The 22,074-nt window shown below is 35.1% G+C and overlaps 1 protein-coding gene across 2 annotated transcripts in view; it reads left to right on the top strand.

Moving 5' to 3' along the window:
- Positions 1–1,865: 1,865 nt before the first annotated feature.
- fam184ab (family with sequence similarity 184 member Ab) overlaps positions 1,866–22,074 on the top strand; it is a 117,602-nt gene continuing 97,393 nt past the window's right edge. The window contains exon 1 of one of the 2 annotated variants that reach the window (XM_052585671.1): positions 1,866–2,513. In XM_052585671.1, the coding sequence (XP_052441631.1) occupies positions 2,334–2,513 (180 nt within the window). In that variant the 5' untranslated portion in view covers positions 1,866–2,333. The remainder of the gene's footprint in view (positions 2,514–22,074) is intronic. The other variant, XM_052585672.1, reaches the window with a different exon arrangement.

The raw sequence follows: 22,074 nt of genomic DNA, 5'->3' as shown, positions 1-22,074 counted from the left end.
CAGTTGTTTTTTTTAAAAAAACATTTGGTTTCAACCTCTTATTTCTAGAGAGATTTTGCACATGATATTTGCATCAAAAACTGCAACACTTTTGTTGTGCCTCTGAGGTGGGTTAATTTAGCATTTAAAATAATAATCTTGGCTCTAGAGACTAACTATCTCCAATATGAGAATAATCAACACCAACAACACAACCAAAGCAACTCTTGAAACTCTTTGTGTCTTGAAACAGAGTCCTATCCATGGGCTGTATCATGCAGGGCTATAGTTGGAGAGTAACAATAGCAGGCCATTTGTCTTTTCACAATACCTGCTCTCCCACAGGTGATTCATTCCTTGGACCATATTTTTCAGCCATCTCAGGTGAAAGTGGCAGAGAATGATGAAAAAAGTTGTACAGCCTTCATATTTCTACAAACTTTGCAGTTCCTGCGTAATATTGGTAATACAGAGTATATAAAAATGTCTTAGAATATTTCATCCAAAAATAACAATTTGCTGAAAATCTAATTGAAAACCGTCATGCCAGTTTGTTTCTTCACTGGAAGAGATTTGGAGAAATTCAGTGTTACATCACTTGCTCACCAGTGGATCCTCTGCAGTGAATGGGTGCTGTCAGAATGAGAGTCCAAACAGCTGTTAAAAACATCACAATGATCCACATGTAACCCACTTGTCTTCAGTACATCAATTACCATCTTGTGAAGTGAAAATCTGCATGTTTGTAATAAACAAATCCATCAAGGCCATCAAATCCATCAATATTGTTTTTACCAAAATACAATCCATAATCTATAAATAATTTATCCAAATCTGATGAAAAAACTAACTCCTCTACATTTACTGTAGATGGCCTGAGGGTGAGTTAATGTTCAGCAAAAAATTTTATTTTGGGTGAACTATTCCTTTAAATAAAACAGCATTCATGCCACTGTTTGCATGTTGAGAAATGCTTGTAATGATAGTTTCTGTGTGCGACAAAATATCCTTATAGAAAATCTAATTATTATGCACTACAACAGCATAGAGTGCTCATACACAGTTATTATAGGCCCACATGTATTTTAATTTGCAAAGCAAAGCTTTTTTTCAGTTTAATTTAATTTCTGTGGGGAGATTGCTTTCTTTATGCTGTTAATGTTAACAACCTTTTTTTCTTAGTTGATTAATCTTTATGTGGTTGAATTCAGTATTTATAAATATTATTTCTTGTGTTGCATAATTTTTTTTTTACTGTTTTTTTTGCTAAAAATTTTATGAAGTTTCACGACATATTCCATATGCATTTGGGGCATGTTGTCACAAAAGGTGTGCTGTATTTTATTTATTTTGTTTGTTTTTGTATTTAAACTGTATACTTAGCATATATTGTCTGTAAATAAAATTACTTTTAAAAAATAAATCTTGAGAAATAACTTGATTAAACAGTGACAACTAGCCCTCGTGTTTTATAGTAGCTACAAATACTAACAATTGTAATATATATATATATATATATATATATATATATATATATATATATATATATATATATATATATATATATATATATATATATATATATATATAGGCTATTTCTTTTTTTTCCGTTTATTCTCAGCACTCTGCATACAAACCGTTTAGCTGCATACGCTTAAAGTAAAATACTTTCAAGCACGAACACAGTCAGCGATAACTATAAAAATAGAATAATATCTTATTTTAGGTCCTGTCCACCCACCTACTGGGACATTTGCAAAATCATTTTTTCAATGACTTTCGCATTAACGTTACATCACAATTCAAAAGAAAAGAACGGAGGAGAGTCAGGAGGCGGAGATGAAAGGAACCGTGACCGACGGAACTGACGTCACTGACATAATGTAAACTGTTGAGATGATCCATGGTAACAGACTCAGTGCAGCAACACCGCTCTCACAGACGCACGCGCGGCATCCGACAGAGATGCCTCGAACCTGGATTACACCTGCACCGGCTTTCGCTTCTTACAAACGTGTTAGACGCGCCGTCGGCGTTTTCAACGCGACGCACCTGCCGGGAATCCAAAACATCTGATGTATTCCTCCTACAAATCTACTGTCAGTGACTCAGTTCACAAGAAACAAGGAAAGCATCGAAATGTGCGGTTGAACTGCTGCTCATCTCAGCGCTTTCGCTTACTATTCCTAACAGACTACAATAAGAGCAGATGATTTGAATCCGGATGAAATAATGACTTTTGTGGATTAACGACTTCATTGTCACTATAGTTTTTGCTTTTTCGGGATCATCTGCCTTTACCATTTGCCATTACAGTCTGTATATAACAGCCATAGTAATATAATACCGTGAAGATGGCGACTGGAGCGGGCTGGCAGCATTACTACAACCCCGCTGGCAGCGCTTCGACGGGGAAATATAACAGCACCTCCACTTCTACATCCACTAGCACGTCCTTCCCGTCTGGGTTAACCCTCGAATACACGCAGGACCTCCATCTGAAGATGAGCAAGAAGATTGCACAGCTGACCAAGGTAATTTCGTGCGCGTTTTGGAGATGCGTAATGCCATGTGTGCTGTTTGAGCGATGCGCATTGGAGGTGCCACCGGAGACCCCCATCCAAATGACAACAGGCTGGCCTGCTATCCGGATTAACCCTAGAATACATAATGGGGTCAAAATTAGCAGATGCGGTAGAAATCTTTATTAATTAAAAACATTGCATTTCGTGATATGCCATGTGTATTTCACAAAAACGTTGCATGAAAGTGACACTAAAATAGTCATATTTCTTCGTTATCAAAATTAATAAAAAAATAAACTATTTATTTAATAAATGAAAAATAATAATTTACTAAAATTCTAACTTGAATTAAAATGTAAACATAAAAACTAATGCACAATAATAATAAAAAAATCTAATAGTATCTCAATTATACTAATATAACACTTTGATTATAGGTTCAGAGAAATATTGTCATTTTTCATTTATTAAATATAAATAAATGATCATAAAAAATTATTGTTTGTTCTTTCTTATTCTTAAAGAATACTTGATGGGCCTCTTTAATTAATAGATTACAGTACCAGTCACATCTGACTGATTTATATCCCCAAAAAAAAACAAAAAAAAAACTGACAAATAATTATTGTTCGTATGGGCTGGGCCAAACCATGCAAAAAAGCACAAGTGTGCTGCAAGCATGTGTACTCCTTAAACACTGTTTAAAAAGCATTCCTCTGTGCATCTCATGAGGTTGAGGGAAACCCAGGGTTCGCAGAGTGACTTTTATTAACATGTTTGGACACGATGAGAATTGTAATGAGAACTGAAAGTAATAATAATGAATCAGGGAAATTGAAATGAATGGAATTTCCAACTGGTGCTGTTCCCTCAAAAGGAAGCAGTGCAAAATTTGCCCAAAACCCATCTTGTATCATAGCTACTTAATCTGCAAAGCCTGCTAGGGAAATTTGTATTTCTCACAAAAACACATTAGTTATAGCTGACTTTTATCTATGAACTCAGTATGGGTTATTTTGAACCCCTTTATGTGCTCCTGTGGTTTCTGGGACATGTGTTCTTTGGTTAAGGCTTGCTTAAATTCAATTTATGCTTAATGCCATCATAGCATTTTTTATTATTATTATTATTATTATTATTATTATTATTGGTTATGTTTAATAATAATTTGTCTTCCTGATTTCTACACCGATCATACTTCATCCTCAGTTTGGACATACTCTTGTATAAAATGATGTATGTTATATTTGTGGTTTAATCTGTGAATATTATCGACACCTGCTGTTTAGTATGATCCTCTTAGCCTGACTGAGATATGAGAATGGCATGTTTCCAAAGCCTGCTTCAGCTTTTCATTTTCAGGTATTAGATGGACATCCTGAAAATATCATTTGAGTTTGCAGACCTGGACATTTCTATAGTGAATTTTAAATAAAATATTTCATGAGCTAGATATGAATGGTGTGTAGAGCTAAACTTATTTAAGAGTCATAGTGGTGTTCAGTTTGTGAGACAATCATTATTTCGAGTTGGCTCTTTTGTAATGAATTGGTCAGATTAGTTCTCAGAATGATTCCTTAGCGAATCTGTCATATTGTTTGTTAATATAATTACTGGTTCTGTATATTATAGATCAGTATTGTTGAACAAAATTAAATATACCTTCTTCTCATACTCAAAGAATCGCTCTATTACAAGGGAGGAAAAGAGTTATGAGTTTCTTGCTTCTCTTGTAAAGAATTGATTAAACTGATTCACAAAATTGTCAGAATGATTTATTAGCAAATTTGCCTTCGATCGTTTATTGATATAATTACTGAACTGGACCTCTATAGGTGTCTGTTTTTGAAGATTAGTATTATAGACAAATCAAATATAATATCTTCAGCCTCTGTTCAGCCTTAAGCATTTATTCTGTGTGAGATTGTTGATTTTTATTGTGTCTTCTGGCAAGCCTTGATCTGTGTTTGTTGTCTAACCATAAGTAAAGAAACTGGATCAGGAATACAAAGTGAGCAACAAAATACATATTTTATTGAACCTGAGACATCCATGTGTGTGACTTTATTTTCCTTGAATCGTAAATTACCATACACTTGTTTAGTTCATTCACGACCTCCAGAAGATCTGCTGGTTTATGACTGCCGTTCTTGCACATGCACAGTGACACTGACTGAAGTTCATTCGTCCTTAGGGAGCTCGGGCTGCGCCTCATAAATGAGATTACAATGCTTTGGTTGAGTATTGATGTACCTGTCAGACTCTCATTAAACATGGACACCTGGGTCATTGCTTTTAAAGGATATGCGAGGCATGAGGAGTTGATGTGTCATTAAAATAGTGCACGGAGGATTTTTAGAATTTATGATGTTTGCATCACATTAGAATTCTTTGTGCTTTGTACTGGATGTTTAGCCCGTCCATAGGGGTCATCGGTTTGTTGGTTGAGAAATTTTTTATTGAAAAAATAAAATTCTGTCATAATTTACTCTACCGCATGTCGTTCCAAACTTGTATGAGTTTTTCTTCATTTTATTTATTAATTAGTTTTTTCCCATACAAACAAAGTCAAAGTGATCCTACTGTATAATACATTATGTGTGGTCTACATGGCTTTCAAAGTATACTTGTGTTTTCAAAGTATATTTTTGTGTTCAGAGGAAGAAATTAAATCAAATGATGAGCATAAAGAAAATTACATTTAAATATAAGTTAAATCAATAAATCAGTCAGTTTGGATACAAAACGTACAGTTTTCATATTGTGCTATTGGATAAACATTTAGCATTTTTGTGTGCAATGCTCAAGGCAATTGAAATGACACAAAAAATGACAACTGAATGTAAATTTAAAAGTATAGTTAACTAAATAATTACAATTCTGTCATCTACTCACCATGTCGTTCCAAATCTCTTTGACTTTCTTACTTTTTTTTTTTTTTTTCTGGGTTGCCCATGCATTGAAATTCACAAAATTCCATTTTGTCCCTTTTTTCTAAAGTAAGAAAGAAAGTAAAATGATGACCACTTTCATCTTTGGTTCAACGATTACTGGTTGGTACAAAACTTTGCAAAGTTTGCACTGTTATCCTAATGTGTCCAATAGCATAATAGTGCATTTTTGTGTGATATGCAGCAGACATAACAGCAAGTGTCTCGCTGAAGTTTTATGCAGCTGGTTTGAGTAAAGCTTTAATGAGACCCCAAGATCCTGAGTGCACAGTGTTTTAAGAGGAACTTTTTATCATTTTTATGTTTTTAACGTTTTCTGTCTTTCACAGTTAAGTGCATTGTTAGTGCATTAGGACTTTGTGCGCCAGATTCCCATGTGGTGCTCAACATAATTTGATATAGACTCATGGAGTTGAAACCAGTCTCTCTGACTGGCCTTTTTCTCTGGTTATGGTTTACCTTGGCATCCGCTCTTCCCAGTCTCCATATGGGCCCAGTCTGGATCTCACAGCCTCCTGATGGGTATCAATAAACTCCAGAAGCATCACACTGCAATTCAATTACCCCCCACAGATTGTTTGTGCAAAAACATTTTATGCTTCTCACACAAATGCTCTTTCAGTAGCTGGAGCTTTATATATCTAATTATCATCTTTACTGAGCCGTTGAAGCCATCTCTGTCAGACTTTGCTGTCTTTCTTATCTGTATGCTTTCAGAGATTGAAGTCCTTTTGTAATGGTAATGATAAATGGTTGGCATTCGTTTTGTCATTCTATAAATTCAATTTTAATGGGCCATACAGTAGAGCGAATCTGCAAGATAAGACATAAAATTGCATTTTGCGCCCTGATTTAAGCTATTGCACGAAACAAAATACTTTTTTAGTTTGTTATATTATAAATTATGCAAGGGGGTTTATAAACTTAGGGTTTTACAAAATCACTCAACTGTACAGATATTACATTTTAATGGCCCATACTGTATATTGGCCATACATATATAAATATAAAGATTCTCTACTATTTTAAATGTGGCTGTAATAAAGAAATATTCCCCAATCTACTCTGTACAATTGTCAAACCAGTATCATTTTCATGAAAAATGTTGCCCTAAGTGAGGATTTTTAATCAAGCTGCTATGCAGACTCTTAGAGAGTAGTTTGTATAATTAGAGAATAATGTAGCCATTGAAAATCAATAAATCTAATAAGAAATAAATAACACGGCTGTGATTCGCCAGTTGAGACAAAAGTAGTTCAAGCTTGGCTTTATCCCTTGGATATATATTGCGTCAAACCATTACTGAGAAGTATTCTTGTATGTTATGTAACATATATTTACATTATATTCTCACTAAAGCTTATGCAAGATTGAAGGCCACGTTATAAAGTCTAAGGTATGACTGAGTTGCCATAGGGGCACTGAAATGGGTCATTCTCTTTTAATTGGCCATATTTTAATTACGTTTTCTATCCTGTAATATTGTCTTAACAGAAAATGTTCCTCATAAAAGCATGTGATTGTTGTGGGTTATGGCAGCAGGTGCTTCTATTCTATGTGGCCTGGCATGTGAAGTCCGTTGTAACCTCTGTGTTTGAATCACGGCATAAGAGGAGGATGTGCGTGTGTCATAATCCAGGGGTTAATATGATTCTTGCATTATCTAGGGAGGCACAGGCCGCCTGCCGCACAGCAGATGGTGGAAGCCCAGGGCACATGGGGCTTAGGTGCAATAGTGAATGTGAGGACAGAAATATAACAATATTTCCTTTCGGGAACAGCTTGCTTACTCTGATAGCACAGAGAAATGGTGCTGCATGCTTACAGTAGCTTCTAAAAGCACCAAGCAGCCTTGTTGGGAAATTGTAACTTGATTACTATGTTAATTCCTTATGCCACCCAGTTAGAAAATCAAGACCAGATACTTTTTTGAATGTATATTTTCTTTAGTTAATAAGCATGCAGCATACATAATGTCTACCTCTACTGCAAAACTTAGACATACAAATTTGTACATGGAACGACACACCAATAGGTTTATTCTGCCTGAGAAGAAATCCTTTTTTTATTGTTGTTGTTTGCTCAGAATCCCATTTCCTGAATGTTTCACCTTTGGATGTGGAATATCGTTCTTGTTATATTCAATTTGAGGTGAAAGTGGAGTAAAAAAAAAAGAGCCAACTGTCAAGACCAAATCATTAATCAGCAAATGTCATATTAACCTTTACAGAACAGTTTTTGGATTTGCACTCTTGCTAACTTCATTCAATTAAGCAATAAGCATGCACCTTATGTACAATATTAATTGAAAACATTTATATTAGCAAAAATGTGAATTTCATGAATTGAGGGGCTACTTGACGATAGAAGGTTATTCATCATCACAATCATGTGCAGAGGGCTTATCTGTAATATAATTTATCTATGTATGTATTTATGTGTGTGTGTATATACATAAATGTATATATTTAGATTTTTTTATTTATAATTATTTATATTTATGAAAATATTCAAATATAGTTCTTTTAGTTGTTATAATTATATTCCTTTTGCTGCCATTGTACTGTATTTGACTGTAGAATGCCGTGTCTGATCACAATTTATTATTTATGACACAATTAGCCTAGATTTTTCTCATTCTAGTGACATGACAGATGTTTTAGTTGGATATGTTTACTAGTATTTATTTATACAAAGCATATTTTGTGCTGTTAGAATATCTAGATGATTTGTGACTATTAGACATAGTTAAATGTGGAGGTACAGTTTGGAAATGGGTTTCACACTACTTTGATGAGAACTCTGATCCATCATGGGTTCACAGTGCAGGTCAGAAAACACAGAGAACATTGAAGCAATGGTCAGACAATGTGGTCAGACAATTCTCTCCCTCACACACTTCCATTCACGCCGGGCGATATAATCATTGGAGATAATCAACTAAAAGCATGGATCTTTAACCTGCGTCTACATCACTGAGCTACCGTCAATATTAAACTGCTTGTGTTTTCATGCCAGCGGACGGTTGTTTCATGTGGTCATATAAATAACAGCTGTGATCCACTTCAAAGGATATGAAATGGGTGTTTTTGCACATTTTGTGTATCTCTGGTCTTGCCTTTGAGTCTCATGGTAATTTATTCCCTTCTGAGCATCTAGAAAACTCTGTGATCTGCTGTATATTTTAACCCTCATGTGTATTAGCTTGAAAACTATTTTACATTATAACATTTAAAGAAATAATTCAACCAAATGCTGAAAATGTATTCACCCCCCTGGCCATCTGAGATCTACAGTAGATGGGTTTATTTCTTCATCAAAACAGATTTGCAGAAATGTAGTATTGCATCACTTGCTTATCAATGGATCCTCAGCAGTGAATGGGTGCTATCAGAATGAGTCCAAGCAGCTTATAGAAAAATCACAATAAATTAATCCACAGGATCATAAGTTAATGTCTTGTGAAACAAAAACCTGATCTTTAAGACGTTTTTAACTTTAAACCATTGCTTCCAACTGAAAAATGAGTCCTCTATTCATAATATTGCTTTCTTTAGTAAAAAAAAAAGAAAGGGGTCTCATCTGAATCAGGAGAGAAATATGCATAAGCCGAAACTGTTCTAAATAAATATGTTTGTGGATTTTGATGTGAAAGGACAACAGGGGACTCTTATTCATACATTTGTACAACACATAGAAAAAATGCATTGGTGTGGGAAGCAAGATAATATAAAAAAAAATCTATATTTCTGCCAGAGCAATAGACACTTTAGGTTTTATTTCTGTGCTGGGAAAGGCCTGGGGGATAAAGACGCTGTGCATGCATTATTGTAGCAGGTCAGTGCTGACAGGAGAGGGAGGCTATGCTCCCTAAAGCCCTGCGCTGAGGGGGCCCAGCCCCTTCTGTCATCACCCTCGTCGCTGAAAACAGCCATGGAGGGCGGAGGAAAACTGAAGATAAAAGAATGTTTTCATCTTTTTTTTCCACTCCTTGCAGCCCACATTTTTTTCGAGTTCTTTACACAGTGGAAATAAAAAAAAAACTGTGTTGTTGCACAGAGTTTTGTTGAGGGTTCTCTCACCTCATCAGACCCCCGACTGATTGGCAAGGCCCAGTGGACCGCAGACTTCACATTTCATTCATCTGAGCCATCTGACAGAGTTCTTGCCTTTCTTTTTATTTGCAGACTTCTCTTCCCCTGTGCTTGTAGAAAGTTTTGGCAGTGGTAGAAAATGTCCAGTTAAGATTGAGGGACCCAATATGTCTTGTCCTTTCACATCAGAAGGTGCTAAAAATGGTTGATATCGAGACCTCACACTTTCAGATCATCAACCGCCTCCATCTTTCTCCCTTGTTCTGTCACTCCGTTTTTTTTCATTTTTTTTTTTTTTTTTTTTTATCATCAATATCACATACAGTAACTAACTTACCTTTCAGTTTGGAATTGGTACAAATGGTAAAAAAATGGTCTGTTATGTGCACCAAGGCTAAATTTACTGTATTTATTCAAAATACTATAAAAATTGTACTACTGTGAAATATATGTGCAATTACAAATGATTAGAAATGTTTTTATTTGAATATACTTTAAAATGTCATTTATTCCTACTATGCCAAGCTGAATTTTTATTAGCCATCACGCCAGTCTTCTGTCTCACATGACCACTCAGAAATCATTCTAATTTGCTCAATTTACTCAAGTAGAACATTTATTATTTTTTATCAATGTTGAAAACATTGGAAATAGAAATATATATTTTTGTAACATTATAAATGTCTTTACTGCCATGATACTTCAATACATCAAAAGTATAAAGTATTTGGAAAAATAAAAAGTAATTATTAATACTAAAGCTTGTTAATTAACACATTTTTGAGCTAATATTAAATTAAATTATTTCATATATATATATATATATATATTACATTTTAAATTTAATATTGAGCTAATAGCCTATTTTTCTTTCAATTATGAGTTTACATCTCACAATTCTGTTTTTCCCCCTCACAAAATAAAAAAAGCAAGGTTACACTTTATTTTGATTAATTTATTTTATTTATTTATTTATTATTTGAATTAATTTCTTGCAATTCCAAGTTTATATCTCTCAATTGCGTGTTTATATTTTGGAAATCAGATTTTATATCTCACACTTCTGACTTTTTTTTTCAGAATTAGGAAGTACAAGTATTAATTGTGAGATATGAACTCAGATTTTGCAAAAAAAAAAAAAAGACTTTGGGGATGATTTTCTTTTTCATCCTGTGGGGGTTCCACAATCATTTCTTTGACTTGAAAGTATGTTTCAGTACTGTTTTAATACATTACCATAGTATGCACTTTTGCATGACTGACAGTAAATCTTTTTAGTGCATACAGTAGAATTATGCAAATTGTGATTCAGCCCACTGTTTCCTGGTGAGTTCATATCCTGAACTCATTATTGACTGTGAGCTTCTGCCTAGGGCAGGTTGTTAAGTCTACCTCTGCACTGCTACTGTAGAAGACACACAGTTGCACCCTTTCATGCATACTGCGGGTCAGCCGAGTACATGTTTGACCTAGACCTTGACTGCCTTTACTTTCTCCTGTGGCACGCCGAGCAAAGGTCACACCTGTGTGAATAGTAGCAGAAAAATCTTAGCAAATTCTGCCTCTGCTCTGTGTAGATAAAGCTCTCCCACTCGCTATTATTTCATTTGGCCTCTGAGATGACTTCTTTCCATTCACTCGAATCAGCTTCTAGCAGGCAATCAGCGTCCCAGTGCTATCGTGTTTCTGAATCGGCTAAGCCTTCAAGGTAAACGCGCAATCAGTGATAAGAAGCTCATTCAGCTTTCTCCAGTGAAGCACCCTCACACATTTTAACTGATAAGCTCTGAGCGCTGATGAATTGAGGCTAGAATAAGTGCTATTTTTAACCTGACGTCAAGTTGATGTCTGTTAAAATCGCATTTTGTTGTCAATGGTAAGGAAATTGCTAAGAATTTTACTATTTCAGTTTTGCTACGTGTTACCGTTTCTGTTTCCTTAATGGTTCCACTACTGATTCTTTCTCTGTTAAGAAAAAGAGATATTTAAAAGAAAGAAATACAGTTACATTGTCACATGATGAGATTGTTTCAGATAATAAATGCATAGTATAAAAGAATGGTTTTCATTTATACAGACATTTTTTAAGTCTTTTTAAAGATGACATAAATGCAGTCCAAAACCCCCCCAAAAAGTGATAACATTTCATTCATTCATTATATTTTATAAAATATTTCTGAGATGTTGTTGTTGTTGTTGTATGAAATATTTCTCATTTCTCTGGGATATCTCATTTTTTATATCTCATGAGCCTTAAGAACATTGTAACTTAACAGTATTATGCAAGCCATATTTTATTGTTTGGATCAATAAAAGATACTGTTTAAAAAAGCAAATCGAAAGGTAATTGGTCATCAGTCACGTCTGAAGGGATCTGAATCACAAGATTCATTTGCAAAGGACTCAGACTAAACTGATTGAGCTGTAATGTTTGGTGATAAAAAAGCACCGCCGTGCTTTTGGGAATCAGACAGGAAGAACAGACTCATACTAGCATACTACTCTTCCTATATGGCAGAAATAGTAATAGTATGCTAATACGGTTCTGGATTTCGAGATTTGCTCAGCAATTGGACTAAACTGATCACACTGTATGAGTTTGAATCATTAAAAATAACATACTCAAAAGAGTCATGCTTTTGGGAATATAGCTGCACTAGTCATATGAGTCTTTCAAGAATCAGACAAAAGAAAGAACCAATTTATTTGAGTCATTAATTAAGGAATCAGACGGCACTGTTCGGGCTGTGTTTTTTGTTTTCATTCACTAAACCGAACTGGCTCATGAGCCGCTCTGTAGATTGAATAGCAGTGTTGTGGTGCCAGGTCACAGTATGTTATTTCACCATTTTTAAGCACTGGCAGAAAAATACATGTGCATGAACCATTAACTGATGGTAAATCTGTAATTTCACAAAAATAAAGATAAATGTTCCATTCCCAACCCAAGTTCTCATTGAGATAAACCGTTGTTGTACTGGTTAGATGTGGCTAATGAGTGTACATGCCATTTGCGTGGACACCTACATTGCATTAAAGTTCTTAACTTGAAACCTTACCTTGTTTGACTGACCTTTGTCTTGAACTCTTTTTGTCTGCTAATGTTTCAGCTGAAAAATGATGGAAAACTCTTTAGAAGTAGCCTGCTGGAGTTACACAGAAACATGGTTATGAATACTAATGAAGTGATTAGTCCCTAATATATGATTGGAAGAGGCGTCCAGCGGTTCCACACTGCAGGAGATCCCATTAATTTGAGGAGACAGTTGATTAATCTGCATATTTAATTTTTTTTTTTTTTTATAGAAAAAAACATCGCTGTTGATTAGCCCAAGCTAATCGCTCAGCCTAATCATAAAACTTCATTTTTGTGCCTGGGAAATTTCAGCACAAAACAAACAAGGGCATGGGCATAATATTCAGTTGGTTTAGAACTTTGGAAAGTTACATTTATTGCTTATGACCATTTAGTTTTAGCTTAGGGGTGTGCGATTATAATGATCTTTGATCGTGGACGATAAAAATGTCTCCACGATCTGCTTGTGAAGAAATAGCGTAGTATCCTGCTACAGCGCACATTCTATCAACTGCAGTTTTGGCGCCTCCATCATATACTGTACAACACCACATACATTCACAGCAGTGTTATCTCAGCGGTAAAGCCTGTCAAACAGCGCCTGATTATTGAACTAATGAAGTTATCTTTTGCGCTAATACTGTCAAAACACACAAGGTTTACATGTAAACTTGATTATGTCTAAAAAAAAGTGAACAGTGGAGATAAAAGCATATACGTGCCTATATATATTAGATGCGTGCAAGTCTTAAAGGGACAGTAGGCCTATTAAACATGCAGCCTACTGTCAATACTGTCAAGGGATAGATCACCCTAAAATTCAATTTCTGTCATACTCACTTTCACGTTGTCCCAAACCTGTATTAATTTCTTTCTTGTGCTCAACACAAAAGAAGATATTTTGAGGAATGTGGATAACCAAACAGTTGCTGGTCCACATTGAATTTGATAGTAGCAAAAAATACTATTGAAGTCACTGTGGATCAGCAACTGTTTGGTTTTCCACATTCCTCAAAATAGCATTCATCTTCAGAAGAAAAAAGAAACTCATTCAGGTTTAAAACCACTTTTGAGTGAGTATATTAAAAATATAACACGATGACAGCATTGACAGACAGCTGACAGAATTTCTATTTTTGGGTGAACTATTCCTTTAATGTTAATAAAACAACAAAATACAAAGAGAAAAATAACTCACTGATCTTGACTGAAGAAATTTAATAAAGTTGCTTCATGAATCAGTTTATATAGTGTTTTATTTTTATATTTGTTCATTCAATTTCTTGAATTCTCCTGCTAAATAAACTTATTGTACCCAAAAATAAAGCTAGTTGTTTTATTTGTATATTATGTGTAGTTGTAAATGTGTACCTTTGCCATTCTTTTATCTTTGTTATTAGAAAATAAGAAAAAGGTTTTTTATCTTTCGCCCTCTTTGCCCTAAATATCTGCCATTCTTTTCTCTTGTTTTGTTACCTTGAAAGGCTTTGTCTTTATAATAGGGAAATTAGTTTGGCTGTAATGCTCAGACAACTTGCAAAATAGTAAAACCAACATGACGACAGAATTGTGATAAAATCGTGAATTGTGATATTAAAAAAAAAAAAAAAAATTTGTGATATGATATTTTTTCCATGTCGCCCAACCCTATTTCAGCTGATGTAATTGTATGAGCAGAAGTCCACGGTGTAATTGTCTGCAAAGACATTGTGATCCTTTCGGCAGGACTAAGTCCCTTTTTTAAATAAATAGCATCTTATCAGTGGACCGTTAAAGGTTATTTCTGCTTTCCTCTGGTGTTTTTTTTAGGCAGAGTGTAGTGAGCGTGACCAGAGAAGAGCAGCAGGTGAATGTTTCTGTGCTCTGCTCAAATGAAGATCCATTGCTTCCACAAGTGAATATGAGGTTAAAGAAATGTGCCACTGTGGGCTATTCTCAATGCAGCTGTGATCCGTCTCTCTCATACGAATGCATGTGTGCGCGTCCCTCAGGGTTTCGGATCATGCTATTATCAACTCTTTATTTCTATAATGAATTTTCACCTTTCCTCTCAGCATCCAGCTAGCCACAGTAGAGGAGCATCACCCCGTGTCTGAGTTGCCCAGGATTCCATTTGCAGGTGACACCCAATTCAGCTGTTGGCTGAAGGGTTTTGTATCAACTGGCACTGCAGTGAAAAGCAAGGTAATTTTGTTTTGTATCCCCTGTGTGGAGGTGATTCTCTGTTTGAGAAGTGTTCCTGGGAAGGGTTGTGTGGTTACCAGGGCTTGTAATCAAAAGATTGTTGCTTCAAACTAGGTACTCTATTGTTTAACAGTTTGTGGGCAGTGTGATGTATACAGTATATATATAAAAAAAATACAAATTAATAGTAATAATAATAATAATAATAATATTAATAATTATATATATATATATATATATATATATATATATATATATATATATATATATATATATATATATATATATATATATATATATATATATATTATTTTAAATATATATATATATATATATATATAAAATATATTATTTTAAATATATTAAAATGTTTAAAATATGTTATGCTAATATATGTATATATAAAGTTGAATCTAATATAATATAATATACATTATATTAATATAAATATATCTTAATTTATGTAAATATTAGCAAAATACATATTGTATGTGTGTTTATTTGTAAATACACAGTATACACATATATTATGTAAACAAAAGCTTTTATTTTGGATGCGATTAATCACTATACTGAATACATATACATTTTCAGCAAGGATGCATCAATTAATCAAAAGTTACATTAAATACATTTATAATGTTACAAAAGATTTAGCAGCACATCCTTAATAATAGGAAATGTTTCTTAAAGCTGCGAATCAGCATAATAGATTTTCTGAAGGTTCATGTGACACTGAAGACTGGAGTAATGTTTTTTTTTTCTGAAGGCACTGACTGACTATTTGGCTGTCATCCCACTGTGCCCTTTAAGCCAAGTGCACACTACAAGAGAGATGCGTTCAGCCCCTTCACACACTTTTGTGGTTTTTATCTGATGTGTTGTTGCACAGAAGTAGTTGCATCACTTACAAGATCATTCTCACACAAATTGAGTTTAGTCTTGACAGTATGTCAACACATAGCATGGTGGCACTGGAGGGCTGATTTTACACTGATTTGAATAGAACAGCAAAACATATTGTAGGGTTGCAAAGGGGTGAAAAATTTCTGCAAACTGTCCAAAAATCCCTAATATATTTTTAAAAAATCCTGGAATGTTTCCAAAATGGGATTTTCCACCTTTTTGCAACCCTAATAAATAGTGATGGAAAATGTGGGTGATTCAGTACTTAATGGTTGGTACATTCTTAGACTCGGAGCTTGACTGTTGGAGCTGTTAAGAGTGTATACTGAATGCTGCTGCTGTCATTAGCATCTAATGTTCGGGTTCGAGCAAAATCACAGCAAGATAGCACATGGTATATCAAAGGCCTGCAGTTGCCCTTGCCACTTTCCACAGGTGTCCTGTGGTGTGAACATGCCCCAGGTCATCTAGCTCATTTTGACCCATTCAAATAGTCAAGTACCTGAGCTAGTCAGCTTTTTATCGTGCATGGTGATTTTTTTTTTTTTTTTACATCATCGACCAGCAGCATTATTAAGAAGAGCAGTAGTCTGCATTCATGTAAAGACTTTCCCATTGAAAAATCTAAATACAGTGCATGTATTACTCATTATATATTATTTCACAAAATATAAGTTTCATGCAATTTAGTCTAATCAGAATTTGCATCAAGAAGAGCAATGATGTTGATCCAGGAATGTGGCCTGCTTGGTTAAATCATAAAAAAGTTTTGCTTTGGTGACATAGCCAAGAAGTTTTTTGTGCTTAGTGCTTAAACTTGTGTTCGAACTTGATTTTAAAAGTCCCAATGAAATAAAAATTGGCATTTTTTTTTTACTTTTAGTATGAATATGTTAGCATCTGTAAGCTAGTGTGCTCTAAAACAATGAAAAAATATGCATTTAGACAATTTTGGAGAAGCATTTAAAACTTTCCGTTCAGGCAATATGGATCAACAATTTTGATGAAATACTGTACATCACACTGCACTTCAGCTTCTCATCAAATTTTCTGTCCAGTCAAATGCTCATAGAATCTAATGCCCCCTACTGTATAAATACATGCTAAAGCTGCAGCTGAAATTGGTTACTTGTTCATGGAATTCGTGTTTTCTGTGGCTAGGTTAACTAAGCCCGTTATTTGGTTTTGATTGCTTTTGGTTTTGTCCAGAGACACGATAGCACAGAGCAGGTCATATGCATGCACACATCATAAAATGTATCCGACGCATTTGCATTCTACACAGAATGATGAGTACAAGAAATAACAGCTGTGCCATTCACCAATATATTATACACTATTTAAACTACACATCCTCAGCATTATTATCACGGTTTTGCTTTGCACAGTTTCATATTGAATCTAAAAGAGTAATATATTGGATTTATAATCTCGGCTTTACCGAGGTCAATGGCTCTAGCCCAAGCTGTGATGTAAATGAAACACTATTGGTTATTAAGAAATAAGGCGGAGCTGTTAGATACGTCCTTCCCTCTCATTTTTGCCCAAGTAAAAGTTGCCCTAATTGTTGCTGGTATATCAAAGCTAAAAATATTTTATTTGGAATAATTTTTTTAATTTAAAATAAAGCTGAGATAAAGTAAAATAAAAATATTAAATGATCACTTTAAGAATTTAGGGTAATTATGTATGTTGCCTTGGCAGTTAACTAAAATGAAGTACAATGAAGATGGCAAACTAAAATTAATAACAATTAAAATAAAAACAAAGCTACATATGTATGAAGAAAAAAATCATATAACAAAATTACAAAAGAAATGCAATATACACTGTTACTAAATATATAAACCAATATACATTGATACTATAAAATGTTAAGTATTCATAAATACTATCATAGTTAAAATAATATTAAAATAACACTTCTCTTTTCCTGGAACAACATATTAAAGAAAGAATCTTGTTAGCCCAAATCCTTACACAAAAATCTGAAGGAAAAATAATAATCTTGCCCCAAGATCATCAAAAATATTGATCCAGGAACATTTCCTATGTACATAAATCATGTTAAACTGGTTTGAGTTTTGCTTAGAGCCACAATGGTGAAAAATTCTAGGATAGTTTGCAAGATACAAAAACCTACATCATCCTCAGCTCAGATTGTTAACCACTTTAACTACTCCCTCACGTCCTGCTGAATCACTCCTGGACACTTCTCTCTACTTCTCATTGTCTGCCTGCAGGATTCTTTCAGGATTCTGAATTAGGAACTAAAGTTAGAAACAGGATTCACTGGATGGAAGTTCTGGCATTTGATGGAGGATCCACTTTGAGATGTTGAATAATAATGCTTCTGTCTGACTGAGCCTTAAGCGAGAGGGTGTAGAGATGAGGAAATATTGAAAACACTCCACTGTGGCCTACATAAATCTCAGGAGATGATTTTGCAGGCTGTATATTACTTGTTTGTGCTCTCTGTTTGTATGTCTTCGTTGGCATATGATCGTTGGATTTATGTGAATCCTTGGGATGAAATCCTCTCCACCATCTTTACGCATGCCTCTATCCTCCAGTGATTATTCGTACTAGATTATATAGTGCTGATTAATGCTATCCGAACAGCTGCCCTTCGTGCCCGGAGCAAGATCATGTCTTGCGCACAGTTTCACAAGCTGTCGGCCAGAGAGGAGTGATGAAAGAGGCCATCCATCACCTCGCCTCTCATTGAGACCAAAATACTGCGTGTTTGATTGTGTTGCGGACACAACCCTAAGCATCAGCCAGTAGTATTATGCCTTGTTTTGTGATGAATGAATGACATCACAGACCTGCCAGACAGAAACGGCAGTGTCATATCACATCAGATAATGATGTTTACACCTCAGAGAGCGCAACAGATGGAGAGATGTGGCTATATTGCACCAGGTTATTAGAAAACGTTGTGTTCTGATAAATTTTAAAGGGGGGGGGGGGTTACACTGTTAAAGAGTTGGATTCCCATGCTAAACATGGACAAAGTTTCAAAAATTAAGTTGTACGTTTGTTCCAAAAATACTCCTTCCGGTTTGTCACAAGTTTCTGAAAGTTTTTTTCGAGTATGGGTCTGTGTGACGTTAGATGGAGCGGAATTTCCTTATATGGGTCCTAAGGCACTTCTGCCGGAAGAGCGCGCGCTCCCGTATAGCAGCGCACTGAGAGGCTGAGCACAGACATTCACTGATCAGAGAGAGAGACCGAAATGTCACAAAAGAAGTGTGTTTTTGGTTGCCAGGGCAAGACAACCCTGCACAGATTACCAAAAAAAAAACAGCATTAAGGGACCAGTGGATGGAGTTCATTTTTACAGAGCATCAACGGAGCAAGTGTTTTTGTTTGTTCCCTGTATTTCGAAGATGCTTGTTTTACAAACAAGGCCCAGTTTGACGCCGGATTTGCGTATCGTTTATTTCTTAAGGATGATGCAATCCCAACGAAAAAGGGTCACGATCGTGTGTTGGAACCGTATGCGGTGAGTAAAACTGCTTCAAATATCTCCGTGTTGTTAACTTAGCTATTGGCGCGTAAGCACATCAAGTAAACAACATGCGATGTTGTCATCAAACTGCACTTTCCACATGTACACCTTAAAAAAAAAAAAAGACGACATAAAGTGGAACTTAGTCATTTTCCAAAACTGCTAAGCAAATATATACAGTTTCAGTACATACCACTTAGAGATGTCCTGCTGTAGTTGTTGCTGCTGCTGCTCTTGTTAAATTTCAGCCTCTGGATCTGATTCTGGATCATAAATATACGGCTGAATCTGACTGTTAAAGTCACAGCTTCCAAACGCTCTCAACGCAAAAGCCTACTGGCGCTCGTGATTCTTTAGCTCTGCCCACACGTCACGCCTCCAGCGGCTCGTGTTTTTCCGGGAAAAAACGGTACAGACTATCTTTCTCTTATGAATATAATAAAACTAAAGACTTTTTGGAGTTATGAAGGATGCAGTACTACTCTATAGGTACTCAAGATTAACAGGATATTGAGTGAAAATGAGCATTTCACTCCCCCTTTAAGGAATTTTTTGGATTCAAAACAATTGAGGTGTACTGTATGTAATGACATGTATAAATACAAATAATTATGAATCAACCCCCATTAAGCTAATTTTTAAAGGGGTATAAATTACTGCTTGTCATTCCTAACATATATTACTTTTTTCTAAGTAACACATATATACTAGACCATCTTGTCATTGCCTTGTTCTAAAGCAGTTTGACAACTTAATTTAGAGCTTCAGTTTGTCTTGGCATTCCTTAAAGAAAGAGATTTCTGTTTTTGTAATGCATTTAGGTTGGCAGCATGGGATTTCAGTTGGATTTAGTAGTTTATCCAACAGCTTCTTTCTAGGTTGAACAGGTTTGTTGCAGACCCATATGCTGATACCTCCTGTACAGTAATTAGTGAGAGTTTGGTCTATTCTTTGTCCCAGAACCCTGCTGTGAGATGGTGAGTCATGTGATCTCATTCTCTACATACACACACACACACATTCCCTCACTCTCTGATTTCACTCTGATGGACATGTTCTTACACCACGTACACTTCTGGTCTTTCATTTTTTCTCTCACACATCCTGCCATTTTTAAATTCAGCTCAACATTCTGTTTGAATATGGATTGAATGTTCTGTGTGCTCTCTGTATTTACTGACTTCATGAGCAAATTTTTATGCTGATTTCTACTTTTTATGCATGACAAGCCAGATTCGTGACAAGCATTTTAAATCAGTGATCCACACTGAAAAATAAAAATGATATGAAAGAAATGTTCCTGTGAACGTATTTACATTACGACTTTTGCATTTAATTCAATGAATGCATACATTTCAGGCCATGTGTACTGTCTCACTGAACCACTCTATGTAAATACTGTATAGAAACTATTATGTGTCTCATTAATTTATGTACAACCATTAAACATTTTTAATACTGTTTCACTATTTTTGGCTTTTTACCAAGCATTAGCTATTGGTATTTCTTGTTGCATGCCAGGAAAAATTGCCAAAAAAAGTAAAATGACCATATAGTAATTTAGTAGAGCAAGGTGTTAGATTATAAAAATAATGCAAAAATCAGTTACCTACATATCTATGTCAGTTTGGATCTCTGCTCTTCTGGTTATGACCAACAATATAATTCTAATGATACAAATTTCAATTAATTCCATGAAATTTAATGGTGACAAAATGTTCGGGATTTGTGTTGCACTGGCTTTTTTTAATTAATCAAACTGAACCAACAGCAAAAATGTTTTTTTTTTTTTTTTTTCATGCATATTATTCACACTGATCTATCATCTCTTGTTCCTTCTCTCAGAAGTAGTTCTAAATTAAAAGGTTGCATCTGTGAGTTATAAAATATAGGCCATGTTTGAATGGAACACTTAATTCTAAAGGTTGTGTTGCTTTATTTTTTGCTTTAGTTTAAAAAGCAGAGCTTAAACACGTGAGAACTACAGTTATGTTTCCCACAACGATTATTGCTGTAACTGTAATAACAGTTTTCATGTCTTATGTTTTGCAGCGTAATGCAGGAGAGCTCTCAGGGATATATTTAATCATTGCATTAAGTAACAGACACACTTCAACTAATACGCATCCAATCAGTGGATTTTAGCAAATGCGTAATTATCGGCTGCAAAATTACATTAATGCAATCAAAGCTCTATAGCCTATATGTGGGGGAAAAGTGAGTGAGGTAAATTACAGTGGGGAGCAAGACTAGTGGCACTGTTTAATACACAACCTATTCTATCGCAGAAGCAGCTGAGTCTAGTTGCCACGGTAACTCACTTTTTATTTTCAAGTTAGCACTGTCAATCAGAAAGGACACAAAGTGCACAAATTTCCTCATTTCACATGCTGTGCGGTGCAATTACAGTCCACCCTGTGCTGGGCTTAATATAACACGAATATTGAATATGACCTGAACTTTCACAGCAAGTTGGTGTTACTTGGTGTTTTTTCCCTCTTTACAGTTATTTATCCATCAGTTGAATGGAACTGGGTCGTGGAGTTCACTGAGATTTTACACTTCTCTTCTCTTCGAGTCGATTCGATTCGAAATGGGAAAATCCTTTAACTGGGCACTGAGTAGGGCTGGGCGGTATATCTAATGATATGATAATGCGCATCCAATCAGTAAAGCTGCTTATGTGATTACCGCTAAAATCGCCATCACCTGCTTGTAATTGGTGTGGCATTTAATAGACAGAGCCGTAGATCACTGACAAGCTACGCAATATCGCGTTCATTATCCCAGATGAATCGCCTTCGATAATGAACGCGATATTGCGTAGCTTGTCAGCGATCTACGG

Source organism: Carassius gibelio, chromosome B20, assembly GCF_023724105.1.
Source record: "Carassius gibelio isolate Cgi1373 ecotype wild population from Czech Republic chromosome B20, carGib1.2-hapl.c, whole genome shotgun sequence".
NCBI lineage: Eukaryota > Metazoa > Chordata > Actinopteri > Cypriniformes > Cyprinidae > Carassius > Carassius gibelio.
This window is presented reverse-complemented; position numbering and strand designations above follow the sequence as displayed.